We start from the raw sequence: 20,452 nt of genomic DNA on the forward strand, positions 1-20,452 counted from the left end.
AATCTTTGTGATGATGACATCCAAAGATAAACAGTCTGTCAATGCTCAGTGGACTCAAACTCAAGAAACGGCCATTTGTCAAGTACTGGAGACTGTCAGTACCTGTGGAACCACTGCCCAACCTTCAGGATAGGACAGCACTGAAAATATCCCCAATCACTAAAACAGAACTAGTTTCTGGATAATGGGCTTCCTGTAATCAAACACACCAATGCTCCTTGCAGTACATTACCCAAGTGACATTTGAGAGTATGTCTAGACAGGGCTCAGTGAACTATTCAACTTGATAGAGATCATAGCAAAGATCGATTCTATCCTCAAATCAAAGCAAAGCATTTCCAGCAAGGGCACTTGGCAGTAATCATGGATTGGGATTGCATCCCTATTGATTGCCACCTTTGATACAGCCTGAAACAAACTGAACTAACTTGATCAGACATGCGGCTAAGATTAGCTAATCCATCACTGAGCGTGGATCCAACTCAGGATCTTCCTGATAGCCATGGCTCCGTGCCACATTACAGGATGTCTTCATTTTCAAGGGTCGATCAGCTCTCTGATCTCCCCCTCAATGGCTCATACCTGGTAGACCTCGGTCCAGAACCGGTGTTTCAACCTTTTTTTGGTCTTCCTCAGCTGCTTGTTGTTTTTGAAGGTGTCGAGATGGGTGAGGACCCCCATGATTTTGGGGAAACCATGAACTTGACAGATGTTCAGGAACTCAAATGTCTCCATCTCAAAGCCAAAGCTGGCATCTGTCAGCATTAAAACCTGAAGAAGAGAGGTTTACTTAGTCCACTGTGGCTGTACACACAACATACCTCGAGAAAAGTCTTCAGGAAGATTCTGTGTGTTTCATTTACCTCTTATATTTTCATGAATTAGTGTTTTTTGAGGTGAGGAGTCAATAGCTTTTCATTGCCAGCAGTGTCCATTCAAATACTATCAGTTATAGCATGGCTTTGATACAGCAAAACGCTTCCTTCACACTCGCTTAACCTCAGAAAAAGGATCCCACTCATTTGTAAAACATTGCTATTTTCCACATCCATAAACTGCCTAATGCATCAGAGTGAAAGTACCCAACACCCCTGTAGACTATCTTTCCTCAATGCAGGCCTGCCAACTGGCAGAGACTTTCTTACAAGCTAAACCACATTTAAAACCTCGCTCTATAAGATAAAAAAGGGCAGTGTGCTAACTCGCTGTGCCACTTGGTCACTTAATAGTTTAAAGTAGTTCTTTATTTAGCAAAATAAGCAATACAGGCTTAATTGAAATCTCATCTTCAACCTCCAAAAAACTGCAGCTCACCCAAAACTCTGCTGCCTGTATTCTAACTTGCTTGCTGACCTAAAGTGGCTGACAATCTTGGAATGGCTTGACTTGAAAATTCTCATCCTTGTGCTCAAATCCCTCCACGGCCTGACCCCTCCCGATCACTGTAACCTCCTCCAGCCCAACAAGCCTCTGGGATCTCTGCTCTCCTACACATCCCTGACTTTCATCACTCCACCACCAGCGACCATGCCTTCAGCTGTCTCGACCTTAGATTCTGGAATTCTCTCCCCAAACCTCTCCGCCCCTCTACCCTCCATGAAGGCGCACTTTAAAGTCTCTCTGATAAAGCTTGCCGCAATATCTCTTCACAGGCTGTGGATCAAATTTTGTTGGATCACGCTCCTGTGAAGGGCCTTGGACATTTTACTATTTTAACAGGTGCTATATAAATGCATGTTGTGGTCTATGCCATTTGGCAGCAGCACTCATTTTACCAAGCAATTTAACAAAACAGCCAAGTTTTTAAACTTTAAAATTTCAGAATGCAAAATGATTCCTCACCAGATCGGCCACTTTGGCCAAATCGATCATCGAGTTCATATCATTCCCACATTCAATGATGGACAGACGCCGCTTTTTGCCTATTGGAAACCAAAGCATCTGATTACTTACAAAGACTTGTAAGGACTATGCAAAGGAAGACCAAGAAGATGAAGAAAATAAGCCCAGATTCCACACGGAAAAACTAAAGATGATAAATCTTGGAGAGCATGTTTAAAATAATAGAATATTCACAATAGGGATACAGGAACTGATGGATCAGTCAATGTTTTTTCACTCCTGGGACCTCGGATGAAAGTGTCCTCAAATGATCTCAATTAAAATCAATTTCAACAATCTCATTCTAGTTCATAGCAACACAAAGGTTGCAACACAGAAATAGGCTATTTGGCCCAATTGCCCCATTCCAAAATCCCTTCACCCACCTATCCAATCTAAGCTTGAATGCTGACACTTTCTGCCTCAAACACTAATGCTGGAAGTGAATCGGAGAGGCTCACAACTCCCAGTGTGTAAGGAAGTTCCTCTTGCCCTGTCTTGCATCAATGGTCCCTCTTTCCTGACCCTCATCCATCTTCTAACTACTCTGTCCCACACATACATGCGGTGTGGAGCTTGCAAGTTCTCCCTGTGTCTGCGTGGGTTTCCGCCGGGTGCTCCAGTTTCCTCCCACAGCCAAAGACTTGCAGGTTGATAGGTAAATTGGCCATTGTAAATTACCCCTAGTGTAGGTAGGTGGTAGGAGAATGGTGGTGATGTGGTAGAGAATATGGGGTTAATATAGGGATTAGTATAAATGGGTGGTTGTTGGTTGGCACAGACTCGGTGGGCCGAAGGGCCTGTTTCAGTGCTGTATCTCTAAATAAATAAATCATAAACATTATCATTTCCCCCTTCCTAATCTACATTGTTCTAAAAATGGGCTAAATTTTCAGGTCTTTCCTCATACTAGGCAGCACCTATTGAATTTGTGCTGTACCATCTCTGAAGCCTAATTCCTTCCTAGTATGGAGCCCATTACTCCAACTGAGGTCTTAAGGTTTTGTACAGACTTCTAGGATGCATGGGCCAATACCACAAAACTATCGCTTGTTTGGTGATAATTGACAACAGTTACAGGGTATACAATGGAAGATTTGGATATGGTAATTGTTGCACTAGTACAATACAGCTGCTCTGAGGCACATTCTCTGGACAAAAAGATAATGTTGTGCTTTTCTACTCTTCCCACGAAAGTGGACAACCTCACATTTTCCCAACATTATACTCCATCTGCCAAATTTTTGCCTACTCACTTAACCTATCTATATTTCTTTGCAGACTCTATGTCCTCTTGACAACTTGCTTTCATACCCATCGTAAAATTGTCAGCAAATTTGGCTACAATACACTCAGTCTCTTCATCCACGTCATTAATATAGATTGTAAATAGTTGAGGCCCCAGCACTGATCCCTATGGCGCCCCAGTTAGTTTGCCAACCTAAAAATGACCCAATTTTCCCGACTCTGTTTTCTGTTAGCCAATCCCCTATCCGTGCTAATATATTACCCCCAATACCATAAGCTCCTATCATGTGCAGTAACCTGTTGTGGCACCTTATCAAATGCCTTTTGGAAATCTAAATACACTACATCTACTTGTCAAACACCATTTTCCTTTCACAAAACCACACCGACTCTGATTGATTTTATCATGATATTTCTAAACGTTGTGCTACTACTGTCTTAAAAATGGTTTCCAGCATTATCCCAATTTTTAAAAATTCGTTTTTTTGTGGGATGTGGGCGTCGTTGGATAGGCCAGCATTTATTGCCCATCCCAAATTGCCCTTGAACTGAGCGGTTTACTAAGACACTTCAGAGGGCATTTTAAGAGTCAACCACATTGCTGTGGGGCTGGAATCACATGTAGGCCACAGAAGGTAAGGATAGCAGATTTCCTCCCCTAAAAGGACATTGGTGAACCAGATAGATTTTTACAGCAATGGTTTCATGGTCACCATTAGAGTAGCTTTTAATTCCAGATTTATTAATTGAATTCAAATTTCACTATCTGCCGTGGTGGGATTCAAACCCGTGTCCCCATGACAAGTGTTACGCTCACTGGCCTATAGTTTCCTGCTTTCTGTCTCCCTCCTTTCTTGAATAGAGGTATTACATTTGCTGTTTTCCAATCCGCTGGGACTTTTCTAGAATCTAGGGAATTTTGGAAGATTAGAACCAATGCATCCACTATTGCTGCAGCCACTTCTTTTAAGACCCTGGAATGCAGGCACCAGGACACATGTCAGTCTTTACTCCCATTACTTTTCCTAGTACTTTTTCTCTAGTGATAGTGATTGTTTTAAGTTCCTCCCTCCCTTTTGCCCCTTGCTTTTCTACTATCCTTGGGATTTTTTTGTTTTGAGTCCTCTACTGTGAAGACAGATACAAAATACTGGGTCACTGACCCGAAACGTTAACTCTGCTTCTCTTTCCACGGATGCTGCCAGACCTGCTGAGTGATTCCAGCATTTCTTGTTTTTATTACAAAATACTTGTTCAAAGTCTCTGCCATTTCCTTGTTTCCCATTATTAATCCCCCAGTTTCATACTCTAAGGGACCAATGCATACTTTAGCTTTTTTTAGAAGTGGTTATTGTCTTTTTTATATTTCTTGTTAGTTTACTCTCATTTCTCCCTCTTTTTTTTTGTAATCCTTTGCTGGTTTCTAAAATTTTCCCAATCTTCTGGCCTATCACTAATCTTCACAGCATTGTACGCCTTTTCTTTCAATTTGATACCAACCTTAACTTTCTCAGTTAGCCAGAGATGGTGTATCCTTCTCGTAAAGTCTTTTTTCCTCAATGGTCTACATCTTTGTTGAGGATTATGAAATATCTCCTTAAATGCCTACCACTGCTTATCTGTGTTACCTTTTAACCTATTTTCCCAGTCCACTGTAACCAACTTTGTCTTCATAACTTTGGTAATTATCTTTATTTAAGACCCTAGTTTCAAATCCAAGTTTCTCACCCTCAGATTGAACTGAAATTAATTATGATCACTCTTGCCTAGAGGATCCTTTACTATGAGATTAATTAAGCCTGTCTCATTACACATTACCAGGTCTAAAATAGCCTGTTCCCTGGTTGGTTCCACAATGCGATCAGCCATGATTGTATTGAATGGCAGAGCAGGCTGGAGGGGCTGAATTGCCTACTCCTGCTCCTAGTTCTTATGACCTTAATTGTTCTAAGAAACTGTCCTGAATATACACTATGAACTCATCCACAAGGCTACCTTTGTCGATTTGATTTGTCCAATCTAAATGAAGATTAAAAATTGCCCACGATTGCAGTACCTTTCTTACAAGCCCCCATTATTTCTTGATTGATACACTGTCCTACAGTATGGATACTTTTAGGGGGCCTATAAATTACTCCCACTAGTGACTTCTTTCCCTTCCTATTTCTTATCTCCATCCCAATTGATTCTGCATCTTGATCATCTAAGCCAAGATCATTTCTCACTACCCTTCTGATCTCATGCTTTATTAACAGAAATACCCCACCTCCTTTTCCTTTCTTCCTATCCTTCAGAATGTCAAATACCGTTGAATATAAAGTTCCCAGCCTTGGTCACCTTGCAATCACATCTCTCTAATGGCTATATCATACCTATTTATTTCTATTTGTGCTATCAATTGATCCATCTGGTTACGAATGCTGCATGCATGCAGATAAAGAGCCTTTAATTCTGTCATTTTACTATTTTCCCCTAGTCTGACCCTATTTTCTGGTGCACTCTTATGTTTGTACACTCTGTCCCTTCCCATCACACTGGTTACTACCCGTATCGCTACACTGCATTATTACCTTATCCTTTCTCGTTAACTTTCTAAATCTCTCCCCCCCTCCCCCACCCCAACCGCGTGCCATTATTTTACAGCCTCTCTACAGCCCTAATTATACAATTCTCCAGGACACTGGTCACAGCATAGTTCAAGTGAAGCCAGTCCCAATGATACAGCTCCCTATTTTCCCAGTACTGGTGCCAGTGTCCATGAATCAAAACCCATTTCTCCTAAACCAATCTTTGAGCCACACATTCAACTCTAATCTTATTTACCCTATGCCAAATTGTTTGTGACTCAGGTAGTAATCCAGAGATTATCACACCTTTGTGATTCTGCTTTTTAATTTAGCCCCCAGCCACACATGCTCCCTTGGCAAAACCTCTTTCTTAATCCTACCTATGTTGTTGGCACCTACATGGACCATGACAACTGGATCCTTCCCCTCCCGCCCCAAGATGTCCTTAACCCTGGCACCAGACAGGCAATACAGCCTTTGAGACTCGTTCTCAACTACAGAGCGCAGTATCTTTTTTCCATAGACACTAAAAAGGCAGTATTTCCACCCTGGTCTGTAGGACAGGGTGCTGGGTTAGTGTAAACCAAGCACAGTGACCCACCTAAGTGGATGCATTTTCTTGTTATTGCAGATAGTGAAGTTGTACCGTCTGATCACAACTCCTTCCTTTCACCATATTCTACAATAAAGCTGCTTAAAACCAAGCCTAGTCTAATATAGTAATAACTTGGGCCACCACCACAGAGATGAAGAAAGACATCTGATGTGGAGCAGATGCCCTCATCTTTCACAAGGGGTTTCACTGTTACACCCTCAGGTCTCACTACCATACCAGTGGATTTAGGGTTGTGAGTAAATTCTCACAAAGGTCAGATGACTCACTAAAGTACAACAGCTGATGCCACTGGGCCAAGGTTGTGACTGTGGACAGGTTTCAGTCACCCTCCCATTTGTCCCCATGGTTCAACAGGTGCTTTCTATCAGTGAAATACCTTGGGAGTTGTTACGAGTATTCCCAGTTTTTGTTAAAATTTGAGCATGTGTTTAAAACTGAGGAGAATTCTATAGAAACATAGAAAATAGGAGCAGGAGTAGGCCATTCGACCCTGCTCCGCCATTCATTACGATCATGGCTGATCATACAACTCAGTAGACTGTTCCGGCTTTCGCCCCATACCCTTTGATCCCTTTAGACCCAAGAGCTATATCTAACTCCTTCTTGAAAACATACAATGTTTTGGCCTCAACTGCTTTCTGGGGTAGCGAATTCCACAGGCTCACCACTCTCTGGGTGAAGAAATTTCTCCTCATCTCAATCCTGAAAAGTTTACCCCATATCCTGAGACTATGACCCCTGGTTCTGGACTCCCCCACCATAGGGTAGATGCAGGAAGGATATTCCCAGTCAAGTCCTGTTAGAATTTTATAGGTTTCTATGAGATCCCCCCTCACTCTTCTGAACTCCAGCGAATATAGTCCTAACCGACCCAATCTCTCTTCATACGCCAGTCCCGCCATCCCAGGAATCAGTCTGGTAAACCTTCGCTGCACTCCCTCTATAGCAAGAGCATCCTTCCTCAGATAAGGAGACCAAAACTGCACACAATATTCCAGATGTGGCCTCACCAAGGCCCTGTATAATTGCAGCAAGACATCCCTGCTTCTGTACTCGAAACCCCTCGCTATGAAGGCCAACATACCATTTACCTTTTTACCGCCTGTTGCACCTGCATGCTTACCTTCAGCGACTGGTGTACGAGAACACCCAGGTCTCATTGCATATTCCCCTCAGTTTATAGCCGTTCAGATAATCTGCCTTCCTGTTTTTGCTACCAAAGTGGATAACCTCACATTTATCCACATTATACTGCATCTGCCATGCATTTGCCCACTCATTCAACTTGTCCAAATCACCCTAAAGCCTCTCAACTCACCCTCCCATCCAGTTTTGTGTCATCTGCAAATTTGGAGATATTACATTTAGTTCCCTCATCTAAATCATTAATATATATTGTGAATAGCTGGGGTCCTAGCACCGATCCCTGCGGTACCCCACTAGTCACTGCCTGCCATTTGGAAAATGACCCATTTATTCCTACTCTTTGTTTCCTGTCTGCCAACCAATTTTCTATCCATTGCAATACACTACCACCAATCCCATGCGCTTTAATTTTACACGCTAATCTCTTATGTGGGACTTTGTCGAAAGCCTTCTGAAAGTCCAAATAAACCACATCCACTGGCTCCCCCTCATCAACTCTACTAGTTACATCCTCGAAGAATTCTAGTAGATTTGTCAAGTATGATTTCCCTTTCGTAAATCCATGCTGACTCTGCCCGATTCTACCACTGTTCTCCAAGTGCTCTGCTATAAAATCTTTGAAAATGGACTCTAGAATTTTCCCCACTACCGACGTCAGGCTGACTGTTAATTTAAGTGTTTTTTAATAAAAGGTCACTGGAAAGTTTGGACTGAGTTTAAACTGTAAACAGTTACTGGAAGGCATCCGTTTTCAAATAAAAACCCAACAGGGGTTGTTTTTGACTTGGAGAGATGTTTACAAGGAGTGACAAGCCAAGATTTATAGACATCAGGAGACTTGACTCCTGGAAAGTTTTGGTTTCAATTTGAACTGTTTAAAAAAAGCTAACTACTTCTTGCCTGCCAGGAGAAGACAACTCATATCTTTCGCTTGAAAAGAAACCCTGGATTTCCAGCATGACAGTCTCCTATTTCCTCCAGTATTTGAAGAAACTTTGCATGTTGAATGTGTGGGAACTAAAACCTTCTTGTTGCATTCTTGCTGTACAACCTATTTGTCCTCTGTAGCTGCAGCTCTTGGAAAGCCTACCCAAACTGATCATTAACACCACTTGGAAAAAACTTTTCTAGGAAGATCCCATTGACAGCCATCGACACGCATTTGGGACGCCAAACCAAAATAAAGGTCAACTTTCCATACCTTTTCAGCCTAAATGGTTTTATTATTATTCCTTCTATTGCTTTGTAACAGCTGTAAACAAAAAACCTTGAAGCGGCCAACACCCCCAGCTTATACACACTACTGAGTCAGCGGCGCTTGAGATGGCTTGGCCATGTGAGCCGCATGGAAGATGGCAGGATCCCCAAAGACACATTGTACAGCGAGCTCGCCACTGGTATCAGACCCACCGGCCGTCCATGTCTCCATTATAAAGACGTCTGCAAACGTGACATGAAATCGTGTGACATTGATCACAAGTCGTGGGAGTCAGTTGCCAGCATTCGCCAGAGCTGGCGGGCAGCCATAAAGACAGGGCTAAATTGTGGCGAGTCGAAGAGACTTAGTAGTTGGCAGGAAAAAAGACAGAGGCGCAAGGGGAGAGCCAACTGTGCAACAGCCCCAACAAACAAATTTCTCTGCAGCACCTGTGGAAGAGCCTGTCACTCCAGAATTGGCCTTTATAGCCACTCCAGGCGCTGCTTCACAAACCACTGACCACCTCCAGGCGCGTATCCATTGTCTCTCGAGATAAGGTGGCCCAAAAGAAAGAAACAAAAAACACTTTCTTTCTTGGTTAATCGGTGTGTGTGTATGTCTGTGTGTGCGTGTGAGGGCTAGGATCAAAAGGGGCTTTAATATTTCAATTTGTGTACACGGTTTACTTCATTATTGGTTAAAACTTGGTTTATAATAATCTTATAATTCTGTTGTTTATTCAAGAAACGTGGTTGGTGTGCTTTATTCTGGGGAAAAGAGAGCATATGATTGACTGTTCTGGCAAGTGAGAAAATTTAAATATATGTTATGGCCTGTGGAGAAGTGGGACTAGAATAAACAGTGCACTCCTCCCGCCTCAGTCGTAAGTGTCTTTTTTGTTTTAAAGGTACTATATCAATGCCAGTTGTTCTGTGGCAAACTATGTGGATCAGACATTTTATTCAAATCACTTCAAATACTTACATTTATAGACTTACCTGTAATTATAGTAACTGGACCCCTGATGTCTGTTAGTTTTTGCTTGGTGAAGTTTCGAATAAGGCACCGAATCAAAGTACTCTTTCCCACTTTTGGGGGTCCTACGACAACAACTACAATAGGTGGGGGCTCCAATGGTGTTCGGTCAATCATGGGAATGTGGTGCTTTTTAGTTTTCAAGTCCTGGGCCCTGTTCATGATAATGTTAAATAAACTTAATTGTAATCACACAGGGTTCCTTTTCTCAAGCTACAGGTTGAATAGGGTACTTACCATATAGGGTGCTTCACATGGCAACAAGAGTAGGCCAGTCAGACTCGAGTGTGTTCCATGCGTATCCATCTAGTTGTAGCCAGCGAATTACTTGTATTGACTTCTCTTCCTGATCCTGCACTGTTATCTCTGGTGTCCCCCAAGAATCTATCCTTGGCCCCCTCCTATTTCTCATCTCCACACTGCCCCTTGGTCACATCATCCAAAAGCACAGCATTAGTTTTGACATGTATACCGACAACATCCAGCTCTACCTCACCACCACCTCTCTTGACTCCTCCACTGTTGCTAAATTATCAGACTGCTTATCCAACACCCAGCAGTGGATGAGCAGAAATTTCCTCCAATTAAATATTGGAAAGACTGAAGCTATTGTTTTCAGTCCCTGCTCCAAACTCCATTCCCTAGCGACCGACTCCATCCTGTCCCTGGCAACAGTCTGACATTAAGCTGGTCTGTTTGCAACCTTGGTGTTACATTTGACCCTGAGATGAGCTTCCGATTTCATATTTGTGCCAACACTATTTCCATCTCCAACTTCGCCTGTCTCAGTTCATCTGCCTAGCAACAATGCATCAGTCTGAGTTTTGCAATTTCCAACTGACCCATTGATGGAACAGCTTTTTAGGGAATGTCCCAGATTTCCACTACCCTTTGTGTGAAGTGCTTCCTGACATCACCCCTGAACAGCCTGTCTCTAATTTTAAGACTACACCTCCTTGCTCTGAACTTCCCCACCAGAGATTATAGTTTATCTCTATCTACCCTATCAACTCCTTTAACCATCATAAACACCTTAATTATATCACCATTCAATTTTTTATATTCAAGGAAATAAAACCTGAGTTTATGCAACCTGTGCTCATAATTTAACCCCTCCAACCCCAGTACAATTATGGTAAATCTGCACTGCAATATATCCTTCCTGTACTCCAGATAGGATCTAACCAGAGCTTTATATAAACTGTAACAACTTTCACTCCTTTGTATTATAGCCCCCTTGAGATAAAGGCCAACATCCCATTGGATTTTAAATTTTTTTTGTACCTGTCCACTAGTTTTTAGTGATTTCTGTATTTTGACCTCTCAATTTAGAAAATCCTCTGATCTATCTATCTTAGGTCCAAAGTGGATGACCTCATACTTCCCCAACATTGAACCTGTGCCACCTCACTAGGTGTCATTAGCAGACTTGGATATATAGCTCAATATTCATTCATTCAGCCATCATTTATAAATATAGAAAAAAAACTGAGGCCCAAGTACAGATTCCTAGGGGGTCACCCCGTCACATCCTGCCAATTTCAGTATATGCCCATTATCCCTACTCTGTCTCCTACCTCCTAACCAATTCTCTACCCACATCAATTGGTAACTTCCAATTCCATGCACACACATTTTTGTTAACAGTATCTTATACTGAACCACATCGAATGACTTCTGGAAGTCCACATAAATAGCATTGAGTCACAGAATAGTATAGCACAGGAGGTCATTCAGCCCATCAAGTCTCTGCCAGCTCTTTCAAAGACTAATCCAGTTTGTCCCACAGCCCTGCTCTTTCCTCATATCCCTGCAATTTTTTCTCCTTCAAGTATTTCTTCAATTCCCTTTTGAAAGACACTATTGAGTCTGTATCTACCACCCTATCAGGCAGTGCATTCCAAATCCCAACCACTCATTGCATAGACACATTTTTCATGTTCACCTCTCACCTCGCCATCACATTAAGTCTGTCTCCTCTGATTATTGCCCCTGCAGCCACTGGAAACAGTTTCTCTTTATTTACTCTATTTAAACCCTTCATGATTTAAACACCTCTATCAAATGTCCCCTGAGCCTTCGCTGCTCTATAGAGAACAAGGCCAAGTTCTCCAGTCTATCCATGTAACAATAATCCCTATCCCAGGAAGCATCCCGGTAAATTTCTTCTGCACCTCCAAAGCCATCAATCATTCCTAAAGGTGGAATTTGAATTCAATTAATAAATCTGGAAACATCTAATGATGGCCATGAAACCATTGTCGATTGTTGTAAAAACCTATCTGATTCACGAATGTCCTTTAGGGAAGGAAATCTGCTGTCCTTACCTGGTCTGGCCTACATGGCCTAGCAAACCACTCAGTTGCATCTAACCGTGGGTGTACCTACCCCACGTGGACTGTAGCGCTCCAAGAAGGCAGCTCACCACCACCTTTCTCAAGGGCAATTAGGGATGGGCACATCCCACATCCCATGAATGAATTTAAAAAAAACAATCAAGATTTGGACATAATATTCCACCTGGAGTCGAACTAGTGTTTTATAGAGGTCTAGCATAACTTCCTGGCTCTTGTACGCTATGCCTCCAATTATTAAGCTCGGGATCCCACATGCTTTATTATCTGCTTTGTTAACCTGTCCTGCCAGCTTCAAAGATTTGTGTGCAAACACCTCCAGGTCTCTCGATTCTTGCACCCTTTCAAAATTGTATCATTGAGCTTATATTCCCATCCCCCCCCCCCCCCCATTCTTCCTACCAAAATGCATCAGCTCACACCTTTCTGCGATGAATTTCATCTGCCATGTATCCACCCATTCCACCAGTTTGTCAAAGTCCTCTTGAAATCTATTACCTTCCTTACTATCACATTTCTAAGTTATGCGTCATATATACTCCTTTGTCTACCACATTCAAAATACGAACTAGGATTATTAGACAAGACTTACCCTTTACAAATCTATGCTGGCTCTCTGATCAATTCATGTTTGTTCAAATGCTCAGTTACTCTGTCCCTAATAACACATTTTAGTAACATCCCTACAACAGATAGAACATAACAGCGCAGTACAGGCCCTTCAGCCCTCGATGTTGCGCCGACCATCTGACCTACACTATTCCATTTTCATCCATATGTCTATCCAATGACCACTTAAATGCCCTTAAAGTTGGCGAGTCTACTACTGTTGCAGGCAGGGCGTTCCACGCCCCTACTACTCTCTGAGTAAAGAAACTACCTCTGACATCTGTCCTATATCTATCACCCCTCAACTTAAAGCTATGTCCCCTCGTGTTTGCCATCACCATCCGAGGAAAAAGGCTCTCACTATCCACCCTGTCCAACCCTCTGATTATCTTATATGTTTCTATTAAGTCACCTCTTCTCCTCCTTCTCTCCAACGAAAACAACCTCAAGTACCTCACTGCTGAGTGAATCCAGCATTTCTTGTTTTTGTTTCAGATTTCCAGCATCCGCAGTATTTTGCTTTTACTCAAGTACCTCAGCCTTTCCTCGTAAGACCATCCCTCCATACCAGGCAACATCCTAGTAAATCTCCTCTGCACCTTTTCCAAAGCTTCCACATCCTTCCTATAACGCGGTGACCAGAACTGCACGCAATACTCCAGGTGCGGCCGCACCAGAGTTCTGTACAGCTGCAGCATGACCTCGTGGCTCCTAAACTCGATCCCCCTACTAATAAAAGCTAACACACCATATGCCTTCTTAACAGCCCTATTAACCTGGGTGGCAACTTTCAGGGATTTATGTACCTGGACACCAAGATCTCTCTGCTCATCTACACTACCAAGAATCTTCCCATTAGCCCAGTATTCTGCAATCCTGTTACTCCTTCCGAAGTGAATCACCTCACACTTTTCCGCATTAAACTCCATTTGCCATCTCTCAGCCCAGCTCTGCAGCCTATCTATGTCCCTCTGTAACCTACAACATCCTTCGGTACTATCCACAACTCCACCGACCTTCGTGTCACCCGCAAATTTACTAACCCACCCTTCTATACCCTCATCCAGGTCATTTATAAAAATGACAAACAGCAGTGGCCCCAAAACAGATCCTTGCGGTACACCACTAGTAACTAAACTCCAGGATGAACATTTGCCATCAACCACCACCCTCTGTCTTCTTTCAGCTAGCCAATTTCTGATCCAAAGCACTAATTCACCTTCAATCCCATACTTCTGTATTTTCTGCAATAGCCTACCGTGGGGAACCTTATCAAACGCCTTACTGAAATCCATATAGACCACATCCACGGCTTTACCCTCATCCACCTGTTTGGTCACCTTGTCAAAAAACTCAATAAGGTTTGTGAGGCACGACCTACCCTTCACAAAACCGTGCTGACTATCTTTAATAAACTTATTCTTTTCAAGATGATTATAAATCCCATCTCTTATAACCTTTTCCAACATTTTACCCACAACCGAAGTAAGGCTCACAGGTCTATAATTACCAGGGCTGTCTCTACTCCCCCTTCTTGAACAAGGGGACAACATTTGCTATCCTCCAGTCTTCCGGCACTATTCCTGTCGACAATGACGACATAAAAATCAAGGACAAAGGCTCTGCAATCTCCTCCCTGGCTTCCCAGAGAATCCTAGGATAAATCCCATCTGGCCCAGGGGACTTATCTATATTCACACTTTCCAAAATTGCTAACACCTCCTCCTTGTGAACCTCAATCCCATCTAGCCTAGTAGTCTGTATCTCAGTATTCTCCTCGACAACATTTTCTTTCTCCACTGTAAATACTGACGAAAAATATTCATTTAACACTTCCCCTATCTCCTCCGATTCCACACACAACTTCCCACTACTATCCTTGATTGACCCTAACCTATCTCCAGTCATTCTTTTATTCCTGATATACCTATAGATGTTAAAGTAATAGGCCTTTAATTTCCTGATCACATCTCTCCTACCCGTCAGACAATAACAAAGTGGCATCAGTAATTTTTCAACCTAAGGGGGAAAATTCCTGAATCATAGGAGTTCTAGAAGATCTGGAATTTCCTCACCCATATTTTTTTAATACCTAAAAGGTGGAAACCATAAGGCCCAGAGATTTATCTATCTTTAGACTCATTACTTTCATCATTACCATCTTCTCCCTTGTTTTAAATCTAGTAAGTGCCTCTCCTTGATCTAGTTTCAGTTTTTTAGCTCTACTAAGTGGGAAGCAGTGGCGTAGTGGTATTGTCACTGGACTAGTAACCCAGAGACCCAGGGTATTGCTCTGGGGACATGGGTTCAAATCCCACCACAGCAGAAGGTGGAATTTGAATTCAATTAATAAATCTGGAAACATCTAATGATGGCCATGAAACCATTGTCGATTGTTGTAAAAACCTATCTGATTCACTAATGTCCTTTAGGGAAGGAAATCTGCTGTCCTTACCTGGTCTGGCCTACATGTGACTCCAGATCAACAGCAATGTAGTTGACTCTTACATGCCCTCTGAAATGGCCTAGCAAGCCACTCAGTTGCATCTAACCGTGGGTGTACCTACCCCACATGGACTGCAGCGGTTCAAGAAGGCAGCTCACCACCACCTTTCTCAAGGGCAATTAGAGATGGGCACATCCCACATCTCATGAATGAATAAAAAAAAACGATCAAGACTGATGCAAAGCAATTATTTAGCAAATATGCTACTTCCTGATTTTAAATTATATTTCCTAATCCACAGGCCAATTACAGTATTGGGCACCCCATCTAATTCACAGGACAATTACTGTACAATCTACAACTCACATGAAGGGTAAACACCAACATTGATTGGTTGGGCTGAACAATCTATTTTCATGTTATAAAGTTATATATGTCTCCTGCTTATAGAATAAGGACAAACGGTTTTCGCTGGCAGAAGAGTCGGTAACCAGAAGACACACATAAAAGGTAACTTGTGAAAGAGACAAAGATGAGTTTTTGTTTAAACGCAGCGAGTTGTTGTGATCTGGAATGCTCTGTCTGAAAGGGTGGCAGAAGCAGAGTCATCAGTAACTTTCAAAAGGAAATTGGGTAAATACTAGAAGGGGAGAAATTTGCAGGACCACAGGCGAAGAGCAGGGATGCGGGACCAATTGGATAGCTCTTTCAAAGAATGTTAGCCCAGATTAGTCACATAAGAAATAAGAGCAGGAATTGGCGATACATCCCCTTGAGCCTGTGCTAATTCTATACTAATTGCATTTAATTGTATGCACGTGGCGGGCGTTAACTGGGGTTTCACTTGAGCCCCCTTTATACATACAAAACTGTGATTGTTAGGTTGGGAGGTGTATACTTGTAATATGTAACTCCGCAAATAAATATAAGTGTGTAAAGATTGGCTCCAGTTTTATCCTTCACCAACTGGCTTTCTGGAGTAAAACAGTCTGCCAATCAATAAAATCATGGTTGATCTTCAACCTTAACTCCACCTTCCCCATCTCGCCCGATTCCCATATCCCATGATTCCTGTAGAATCAAAAAGCGTATCGCTCAATCTCGAATACATGCAATGACTCAGGATTGACAGCTCTCTGGGGCAGGGAATTCCAAAGGTTCACAATCCTCTGAGTAAAGAAATTTCTTATCAGCCTTAAATAGCCAACCTCCTATCCTGAGACTCTGACCCCTAGTTCTAGACTTTCTATCCAAGGGAAACAGCCTCTCAGTGTCTATCCTGTCAAACCCTCTCAGAATCTTGTAAGTTTCAATGAGATCAGCTCTCATTCTTCTCAACTCCACAGAGTATAGGCCCATTCCACTCAGGGATGACCCTTCATCAGAACTGGGAAAAGTTAGAAATGTAATAGGTTTTAAGCAAGGAGGAGTCAGAGTTATACAGCACAGAAACAGCCCCTTTGGCCCATTGTGTCCGTGCTGGCCATCAAGCACCTATCTATTCGAATCCCATTTTCCAGCACTTGGCCCGTAGCCTTGTATGCTATGGTGTTTCAAGTGCTCATCTAAATATTTCTTAAATGTTGTGAGGGTTCCTGCCTCTACCTCCCCTTCAGTCAGTGCGTTCCAGATTCTAACTACCCTCTGGGTGAAAACATTTTTCCTCAAATCCCCTCTAAACCTCCTACCCCTTACCTTAAATCTATGCCCCCTGGTTACTGACACCTCCACTAAGGGAAAAAGTTTCTTCCTATCTAACCTATCAATGTCCCTCATAATTTTGTATATCTCAGTGAGGTCCCCTCTCAGCTTTCTCTGCTCTAAGGAAAACAACCCTAGCCTATCCAGTCTCTCTTCATAGCTGAAATGCTCCAGCCCAGGCAACATCCTGGTGAATCTCCTCTGCACCCTCTCCAGTGCAGTCACATCCTTCCTATAATGTGGTGACCAGAACTGTACACAGTACTCCAGCTGTGGCCTAACTAGCGTTTTATACAGCTCCATCATAACTTCTCTGCTCCTATATTCTATGTCTCGGCTAATAAAGGCAAGTATCCCATATGCCTTCCTAACCACCTTATCTACCTGCCCTGTTGTCTTCAGTGATCTATAGACAAGTACACCAAGGTCCATCTGACCCTCTGTACTTCCTAGGATCCTACCATCCATTGTATATTCCCTTGCCTTGTTAGTCCTCCCAAAATACATCACCTCACACTTTTCAGGATTAAATTCCATTTGCCACTGCTCTGCCCATCTTACCAGCCCATCTATATCAGCCTGTAACCTAAGGCTTTCCTCCTCACTATTTGCAACACCACTAATTTTCATGTCATTTACGAACTTACTGATCATACCTTCTATATTCACGTCTAAATCATTAATGTACACTACAAACAGAAAGGGTCCCAGCATCGATCCCTACGGTACACCACTGGTCACAGGTTTCCAATCGCAAAAACAACCCTCGACCATCACCCTCTGCCTCCTGCCACTAAGCCAATTTTGGATCCAATTTGTCAAATTGCCCTGGATCCCATGGGCTCTTACCTTCTTGATCAATCCCCCATGTGGGACCTCATCAAAAGCCTTACTGAAATCCATGTAGACTACATCAACTGCTTTACCCTCATCTACACATCTAGTCACCTCCTCGGTGAGGAGGGTGGGGAAAAGAATAAAAGGGAAGGTCAGTGATAGCGTGGAGGACAGGAGAGATTAAATGACAAAACGATTCATGAAAAAGCAGTGGCGGGCAAGATAAAGGAAAATCGTAAGGCATTTGATAAGTATATTAAGGGTAAGAGGATAACCAGGGAAAGAGTAGGGCCCATTAGGGACCAACGCGATAATCTGTGTGGAGCTGGAGCACATAGGTGAGGTTTTAAATGATTACTTTTCATCGGCGTTCACTATGGAGAAGGATGATGTAGGTGTAGAGATCAGGGAGGGAGATTGTGATATACTTGAACATATTAGCATTGAAAGGGAGGAAATATTTGCTGTTTTAGCGGGCTTAAAAGTGGATAAATCCTCAGGCCCAGATGAGATGTATCCCAGGCTGTTATGTGATGCAAGGGAGGAGCTAGCAGAGCCTCTGACACAAATTTTCAAATCCTCTCTGACCACAGGCGAGGTACCAGAGGACTGGAGGACAACGAATGTGGTACCATTATTCAGGAAGGGTAGTAGGGATAAAGCAGGTAATTACAGGCCTAACATCAGTGGTTGGGAAAATATTGGAAAAAATTCTGAGGGACAGGATTAATCTCCAGGATTAATCAGGGATAGTCAGCATGGCTTTGTTGGGGGAGATCATGTCTAACTTGATTGAATTTTTCGAGGAGGTGACTATATGTGTCGATGAAGGTAAAGCAGTAGATGTGATATACATGGATTTCAGTAAGGCTTTTGATAAAGTCCCGCATGAGAGATTGGTTCAGAAGGTAAGAGCCCACGGGATCCAGGGCAATTTGGTAAATTGGATCCAAAATTGGCTTTGTGGCAGGAGGCATAGAATAAGAGCAGGGAGGTTATGATGGAGCTGTATAAAATGCTAGTTAGGCCACAGCGGGAGTACTGTGTACAGTTCTGGTCACCACACTATAGGAAGGATGTGAGAGGGTGGAGAGGAGATTCACCAGGATGTTGCCTGGACAGGAGTATTTCAGCTATGAAGAGAAGCTGAAAAGGCTAGGGTTGTTTTCCTTGGAGCAGAGAAGGCTGAGGGGGGACATGATTGAGGTGTACAAGATTATGATAGGTTAGTTAGGAAGAAAATTTTTCCCTAGCGGAGGGGCCAAGAACCAGGGGGCATAGATTTAGGGTAAGGGGCAGGAGGTTTGGGGGGATTTGAGGAAAAGAATTTTCACCCAGAGGGTGGTCCGTATCTGGAACGCACTGCCTGAAGAGGTGGTGGAGGCAGGAACCCTCAACATTTAATAAGTATTTAGGTGAGCACTTGAATCGCCATAGCATACAAGGCTACGGGCCAAGTGCAGGAATATGGGATTAGAATAGTTGATTGCTGGATGGCTGGCACAGACACAATGGGCCAAAGGGCCTGTTTCTGTGCTGTATAACTATGACAAAGCGAAGTAAAGACACAAAAGATGTGTCTGGATGAGGCGTAAATGGAAAGATAGCAGTCATTCGAACACAAAGTTAAGGGATTAAAAAAGAAACGGGGGGGGGGGGGGGGCGGTAGAAACAAACCAGCAAAAAGAGGTTATGATGTAAAATTATTGGACTGAATGTTGAATCCAGAAGGCTGTAAAGTGCCCAGTTGAAAGATGAGGTGCTATTCCTCAAGCTTACGTTGAGCTGCAGTGGAAAACTGTGGCAGGCCAAGGACAAAGGTCAGAGTGGGAGCAAGGTGGAGAATTGAAATGACAAACGACATAATGCTTGGATCACGCTTGTAGACTGAGCGGAGTGTTCCATAAAGCAGTTACCCAGTCCGCGTTTTATCTCCCCAAGGTCGAGGCAACCACATTGTGAGCAGCGAACACCGTCTACTACATTGAAAGAAGTACAAGTGAATTAGTGTTTGGGACCCTAGACAACGGGAATGGAGGAGGTAAAAGGGCCGGTATTGTATCTCCTGTGCTTGTATGGGAAGGTGTTGTAGGAAAGGGGCAGGATATTGGGGATGACAAAGGAGTGGACCGGAGTGTCACAAAGGGAATGGCCCCTTCAGAATGCTGTTTACCGTAAAACTTTTTGTCATTAATCTCTCCATCTTATCACAGAATTTCCCTTTTGTTCTTCCTCCCTCTCCCACTTTCACTTGCTCAAAACCTATTACATTTCAGGTCATTGACCTGAAACTGTTCCTCTCTCCACAGATGCTGCCAGACTTGCTGAGTGCTGCCAGCATTTTCTGTTTTTGTTTCAGATTTGGAGTATTTTGCTTTTGTATTTGAGCCAAATTTGATCTCCCTCCGTCACCAGCAGAGCAAATTCTCCAGCTGTTGCTTAGTTACCTGTGGAAAGTTTTAGCCATGCGCACTGCAGACTGAACAGTGAAAGCCTTGGGATTTCTCTTCCTTGGATCCTCTTCATCTCCGACCCCCAGCCTCTTCAGGCGGCGCTGCTTCTTCCTTGCTGCTTTGGGCCCGCTGTGTCGCTGTCGATGTGCCTTCTTCTTCTCCTCCTCCATGGTTCTCCTGGCCCAATGACAAAATCAATTACATCTGCAGCTGTTCACATTTCATTAAATTATGGGATCATAGGAAACAGGAGCAGGCCATTTGGCCTGTCGAGCCTGCTCCACCATTCAAACAGAACATGGTTGATTAACCCTACACCATTTTCCCCCACTATTTCCATATCCCTTGATGTCATTAGTAT

The 20,452-nt window shown here is 43.0% G+C and overlaps 1 protein-coding gene across 2 annotated transcripts in view; it reads right to left on the reverse strand.

Annotated features, from left to right (window-relative positions):
- The window catches only part of bms1 (BMS1 ribosome biogenesis factor), an 83,536-nt gene that overhangs the window by 52,705 nt on the left and 10,379 nt on the right, over positions 1 to 20,452 (reverse strand). For both annotated transcript variants that reach the window (XM_068020285.1, XM_068020284.1), the window contains exons 2-5: positions 20,086 to 20,268; positions 9,655 to 9,845; positions 1,843 to 1,922; positions 583 to 771 (exon numbers count right to left, since the gene is read on the reverse strand). In XM_068020285.1, the coding sequence (XP_067876386.1) occupies positions 583 to 771; positions 1,843 to 1,922; positions 9,655 to 9,845; positions 20,086 to 20,261 (636 nt within the window). In that variant the 5' untranslated portion in view covers positions 20,262 to 20,268. The remainder of the gene's footprint in view (positions 1 to 582; positions 772 to 1,842; positions 1,923 to 9,654; positions 9,846 to 20,085; positions 20,269 to 20,452) is intronic.

The sequence above is a fragment of the Heterodontus francisci genome, chromosome 42 (assembly GCF_036365525.1).
Source record: "Heterodontus francisci isolate sHetFra1 chromosome 42, sHetFra1.hap1, whole genome shotgun sequence".
Taxonomy (NCBI): domain Eukaryota; kingdom Metazoa; phylum Chordata; class Chondrichthyes; order Heterodontiformes; family Heterodontidae; genus Heterodontus; species Heterodontus francisci.